Genomic DNA, 6,163 nt, shown 5'->3' on the forward strand with positions numbered 1-6,163 from the left:
GCGGTATCGAAGCCCGGGTCCGTTGTTCGAACCCTGGTCCCGAGGCTTGGGTCCTCCCATCGCGAGCTGGGTGCCCTGCCAGTCTTGGTACTTCGACGTTGAGCCTTGGTCAAGATCCCAACCGTCGGGGAGGGTTGTGTTTGTTATGTGACCCCGGATCGTTCCCGGGTCTCGTGGTTCCTCCCTGGGGTTTTGGGGACGAAGAGCGTGGTCGTACCTGCCACGTCTCCCCGTGGTGTATTTAGCTGTAATATTGTCTAAGTTTTTCTGCGTTCCATGGTCGAGCGAGTTGTTCTCCTTGTAGGTTTTCTAGGTAATAGGCCCCGTTGCTCGTTTTGTCGCGGACGCGGTAAGGGCCTTCCCAGTTGGCCGCCAGTTTGCCCTCTCTCGGGTTTTTCTGGTTTCTTCTGAGGACCAGGGTGCCGACCTGGAACTCTCTTTTTATGACTTTCGCGTCATGGCGTAGTGCTATCTTTTGTTTGAGGGTTGTTTCCGGAGAGCTGCTTCGGAACGTATCTCCTCGACTAGGTCGAGCTCGGCTCTAAGGGTTTCATCGTTCATTTCCTCGTCTAGGGGCTCCTCTGTCCTCCTCGTTGGCGTCCGTATCTCCACCGGGATGACTGCCTCGGTGCCGTAAGTTAGTCGGAACGGGTTTCCCCGGTGGTAGAATGTGGTGTCGTGCGGTAGGCCCATAGGACGCTATGTAGCTCCTCGACCCATGCCCTCTTTGCCTCGCCGAGTCTGCGTTTGAGGCCACGTAAGATTACCCTGTTGGCCGCCTCTGCCTGCCCGTTCGTCTGCGGATGCTCGACAGACGTGAAATGCTGTGTGGTGCCCAGGCTGGCGATGAAGTCCTGGAATCCTCCGTCCGTGAATTGTGTCCCGTTGTCTGTGACAAGTGCCTGGGGTATACCGAACCGAGCGAGGATGTTGCGTTTGAAGAACCGGAGAATGTTCTGCGCGGTTATTTTAGCCAGTGCCTCCGCCTCGATCCATTTGGTGAAGTAATCCACCCCGACGATGAGGTATTTATTCTGATATGATCCGGTGACGAAGGGTCCGAGGATGTCCATGCCCCACCACGCGAAGGGCCATGGGGAAGACAATGATTTGAGGTCGTTCGGGGGTGCGAGGTGCATGTCGGCATGTCGTTGGCATTTGTCACATCTTTTGACGTGCTCTTTCGAATCGTTTTGCATGGTCGGCCAGTAGTAGCCTGCTCGAAGGGCTTTTCGTGCGAGCGATCGTCCGCCGAGGTGTTGAGCGTTAATTCCCCGGTGTATCTCTCCAAGGATGTCGGGGACTTTCTCTTCCTCGACGCATTTGAGTAGTGGGATGGAGAATCCTCTCCGGTAGAGTTTGCCTTCGAGGAGTACGTACGAGCATGCGCGTCGTTTGACAGTGGTCGCCTCTTTCGGGTCAGCCGGGAGTTCGTCTCGTGTGAGGTAATTGTAGATGGGTGTCATCCAACAGTGGGCATCTCCAATAGCGTTGACCTCGAGTGGAGGCGGTAGTTTGTCGATGCTGGGCCGCGGGAGAATTTCTTGGATTACTGATTTATTCCCACCCTTTTTCCTCGTGTTGGCTAGTTTCGAGAGAACGTCTGCCCGTGTGTTGTGCTCGCGGGGTATGTGTTGAACTTCCCATTTTTCAAATTTATCAAGTTTTTCTTTGACGAGGGACAAGTACCCGAGGAGGTTGTCGTTCTTGGTTTGGTATTCTCCTCGCACTTGTGAGGCCACGAGCTGGGAGTCGGTGGATATTTTTACCTCTTTTGCTCCCAGGTCCTCGGCTAACCTCAGGCCTGCGAGGAAGGCTTCGTATTCCGCTTGGTTGTTTGATGTTGGGAACGCTAGCGCTAACGATACCTCTATCAGGATCCCTTCTTCATTTTCGAGGATGATCCCGGCCCCGCTGCCTGATGTGCTAGAGGCGCCATCGACGAAGATCGTCCATTTGTGGGCGCTTTCTGCTGGAGTCGGGCAGTGGGTCATCTCCGCGACGAAGTCGGCCAGCGCCTGAGCTTTCAAGGCTTTCCTACTTTCGTATTGTATGTCGAATTCGGAGAGTTCTAGTGACCACTTGAGCATCCTCCCGGCCATATCCGGGCGCCCGAGCAGCTGTTTGATTGGCTGGTCGGTCCTCACCTTTATCGTGTGTGCGAGGAAGTAATATCGTAGTCTCCTCGCTGTGTTGATGAGGGCCAGGGCGACCTTTTCGATTTGCTGATATCGGAGCTCGGGACCTTGGAGTGCTTTACTCGTAAAATAGATGGGCTTTTGTCCTTCGTCGGTTTCTCTTATTAGGACGGCGCTGACGGCCTCGGTCGCCACGGATAGGTATAAGTATAGGGTTTCCTTTTCTGATGGCCGTGATAAGACCGGGGTTGGGACAGAACCTTCTTTAGATGGAGTAGCGCTTGCTCGCATTCATCGGTCCAGTCGAAGGTAGCCTCTTTGCGAAGGAGTCTGAAGAATGGCAATGCGTGCTGGGCGGACTTGGCGATGAAACGGGAGAGTGAGGCGAGCACTCCATTGAGTGACTGGATCGATTTTTTGGTTTTCGGGGTCGGAAACTCCGAGAATGCCCGGCATTTGTCGGGGTTGGCCTCGATCCCTCTTTCGGTGAGATAGAAACCGAGGAACTTGCCTGCCCGGACTCCGAACGTGCATTTCTCGGGGTTGAACCTCATTTTACACCGTCTCGCCTGCTCGAATACCTTCGTAAGGTGTCGAGCATGGGTTATCTCCTCGTGTGATTTGACGATCATGTCGTCCATGTATACTTCGAGCATGTCCCCTATTTCGTCTTTGAAGACTTTGTTCATCATGCGTTGGTATGTAGCGCCAGCGTTCTTGAGCCCGAACGGCATCACGTTGTAATAGTAATTGCCCGTTGGGGTCATGAACGCTCTGTGTTTCTTGTCTGCGGGCGACATAGGGATCTGGTTGTATCCACTATATGCGTCCATGAAGGACAAGAGTTTAAAACCTGCAGAGTTGTCAACGAGCGAGTCTATATTAGGGAGGGGGAAAGCATCTTTCGGGCAAGCCCTATTAAGATCAGTATAATCAACACACATACGCCATTTTCCATTATTTTTCTTAACGAGGACTACATTAGAGAGCCAGGTTGTGTACTGGGCTTCAGAAATAAAATTTGCCTCTAAGAGGTCTTTTACAGCTCGCTCGGCAGCCTCTGCCTTTTCGGGCGATTGCTTGCGTCTACGCTGTGCTATGGGCTTGGCTGCCCGGTCTACAGCTAGCTTATGACACGCGATCTCGGGGTCCAGCCCAGGCATTTCTGCGGCATTCCACGCGAAGAGGTCGGAGTTCTCTTTGAGGCATGCTACTAGCTCTTCTCTTGTTTCCTCGGGTAGTCCCTTACCTATCTTCACCGTCCTTTCCGGATCGTCCCCAAGAGGAATGAGTTCGAACTCCCCGTCGGGGATTGGTCGGACCGGGTGTTCGAGAGAGCGTTCCTTGGGGAACCTCCCCTCTTCGGTCTCGTCCAGCCCGATGCGACAGTCGAGGTCGATGGCGTTGACTCCTCGGGCAAGATCCTCGGTCTTGAGTTTTTTGTTGTTGCAGTTGCTCTTCGTGCTGACTACGGCCTGTCCTTTTACTGCGGCGTCGTAGCATCGTCGGGCTGCTTCGATGTCACCATGGATGGTGACCACACGTCCCAATTTGGTGTAGTATTTCATCTTCAGGTGGACGGTGGATGGGACCGCAGTGAGTTCGGCCAGTGTCGGGCGTCCAAAGATGCAATTGTAGAGAGACGGACAGTCTACGACCAGGAATTGGATTTTGACTTCCCTGGCCGTTTCTTGTTCGCCGAAGGTGACGAGGAGCTCAACATATCCCCACGGTCTGGTTGTTGCTCCGTTGAATCCTTGGAGATCTGATCCGACGTATGGGGCTAAGTTGGTCTTGTCTAGCTTCAGAGTCTTGAAGAGGTGGACGTACATGATATCCACTGAGCTGCCTTCGTCGACCAGGATGCGTCGTACGTCGAATCGGGCCATCTTTGCTCTTATCAATAGTGGGATGGCCGAGTTCGGGGATCCGCCCGGGAGTTCCTCCAGGAAGAAGGATATTGGGTTGGATTTTCCCCGGTATTTTGTCAATGTCGCTTTCTGCTCGGGGGCAGTCAGTAGGAGTTCGTCGAACTTACGTTTGACGGAGAGGGTCGCGGATTCCCCGTTAGTTCCTCCTCCTGATATCACCAGTGTGGTAGGGAAGTCTTCCCAGGGGCTGAGTGCAGTGATCTTGCCCTCGGGCAATGGTTCGGGGAGGAAGAAATCTTCCGGTCGTGACACGCAGAGGGCCACTTGATAGGGAGAGTTGTCGGGGGGTGTGTTTTCCCGGGGTCTCTTCTTCTCTGGCTCGTCGTGTCTGGGAGCTTCGTTCTTCCTCGTGTACTGCTTCAGGTGCCCTTCCTGGATTAAAATTTCAATCGCATCTTTCAGGTGGACGCAGTCTTCGGTCACGTGCCCGTGACTTCTGTGGAACCGGCAGTACTTTGATTTGTCGGTGTGAGGCTTTGGTGCAGACGGTTTTGGGAACCTGACCCTGCCCTGCTTAAATTCAGAGTTGATACATTCTGCGAGGATACGCTCTCGAGGAGCTGTCAGTAAGGTGTACTCGCTATATCTGCCCGCGGGGCCTCTTCCTTCCCGGAGCTCGCGAGGTCTTTCTTCTCTTCGTTTGTCTCCGTTGCGACGGGAAATGCTCGTGTCCTCGCGTTTTGAGTGCTCGGTCTCCCCAGCGTTACGTCCGCTGCGGGCATTGTGTGCCACCTGCTTTTCCTCGTATCTGATGTAGGCCTGGGCTTTATGCAGGAGCTCGTTTAAGGTGCGGGGAGGTTCGATCCCTACGGCTCTGCTAAGTTCACTGCCGGGTAAGAGACCTCTCTCGAGGAGATACTTCTTCATGTGCTCGGTGGTATCTACCTCGACAGCTTCCTGGTTGAATCGCTCGATGTATGAGCGCAGTGTTTCATTCTTCTTCTGCACTATGGCTTCAAGGGTCGCCTCAGTCTTGGGGTGACGACGGGAAGCTGTAAAGTGCCGGGTGAACATGGACCTCATGACTCTCCATGACGTAATGGACTCAGGGGCCAAGCTTTTGTACCAGGCCATGGCCCCTTTCCTGAGGGTCGTTGAGAACAATCGGCATTTTAGGTGCCCGGTTATATCATTGCGGTAGTCGAGCATCGCGTTGACGTTGTCGACGTGATCGTCGGGATCTGTAGTCCCGTCGTACACAGCTAGGTTTGGCGGTTTCTCCATGCCTTTGGGGAGCGGGGCTTCCATTATTGCCCGAGATAGGGGGCAATGCAAATCTTCCTCGTCGCTCCTTAAGGGAGACCGTTCGTTGTTGTCGGGGCTGTGCCCGCGCCTTGGTGATGTTCTCGCTCGACCACCGTCACGATGGGCGCGTGCCCTGCTGGCGTGGGGTTCGGGAGAGCGACGTCCTCGCTTCTTCGTGGCTCCGAACGTTGTTGTATCCTACTCACCGGCTGGGGCCGGGCCTCTTGTCGTTCGGCTTCGAGGGCCATGATTCGTTCGTGCTGCTGGTGGAGCATAGAACCGGCCTGATTGAGGGCATTCACCATGGCAATCATTACGGCGTCTCCTTCAACGGGAACGGGAATGGGATGAAATGTCTCTGCCCCTAAATTGTGGGCGTGAGAGGCATCTCCGTTGTTTTGGGGCTCTGGAGACGGGGTGGATGGATGACCGTCCCGAACGTCCGCTTCATGGGATGGCGGGCCGTCGTCCATGTTGTAGTTGACGAGGGGACGGCTGTGATCGCTATGTTGTTCTCCGGCCATGTTGGAAGGACAGAAATAAATGAGCTTTTGATCCTCGTTTGATGAAGATGGGGATAGCTAGTTCCCACAGACGGCGCCACTGATCTCACCTGATCAGGAGGGCCTTCCAAGGTCTTGGTGAATGGGCCGGAGAATGAAATGAGAGGGGGGTGTACCTGCAAGGTGCTCCAACGCTTAAGTCAGAAAAGGTACAGAATGAGATTATCAGAGTGTGAGTTAGAATACCTGCCCCTTTGCCATGAAAGGGGTATTTATATTGAGCCCCCAGCGCTGGGCCAAGGCTCCTAATGGGCTGGATTAGCTAGGCCCAAGGAGGAGCTGCCAG

General features: G+C 54.3%; 1 protein-coding gene across 1 annotated transcript; it reads right to left on the reverse strand.

Annotated features, from left to right (window-relative positions):
- Positions 1 to 699: 699 nt before the first annotated feature.
- Positions 700 to 5,317, reverse strand: LOC127138097 (uncharacterized). Its single transcript, XM_051064499.1, has 2 exons — positions 3,085 to 5,317; positions 700 to 902 (listed from the first exon to the last, which is right to left on the reverse strand). Exons 1-2 carry the CDS (start codon positions 5,315 to 5,317, stop codon positions 700 to 702), a joined length of 2,436 nt encoding a protein of 811 aa, XP_050920456.1.
- Positions 5,318 to 6,163: the final 846 nt, after the last annotated feature.

This window comes from Lathyrus oleraceus, chromosome 4 (genome assembly GCF_024323335.1).
Source record: "Lathyrus oleraceus cultivar Zhongwan6 chromosome 4, CAAS_Psat_ZW6_1.0, whole genome shotgun sequence".
NCBI classification, from domain to species: domain Eukaryota; kingdom Viridiplantae; phylum Streptophyta; class Magnoliopsida; order Fabales; family Fabaceae; genus Lathyrus; species Lathyrus oleraceus.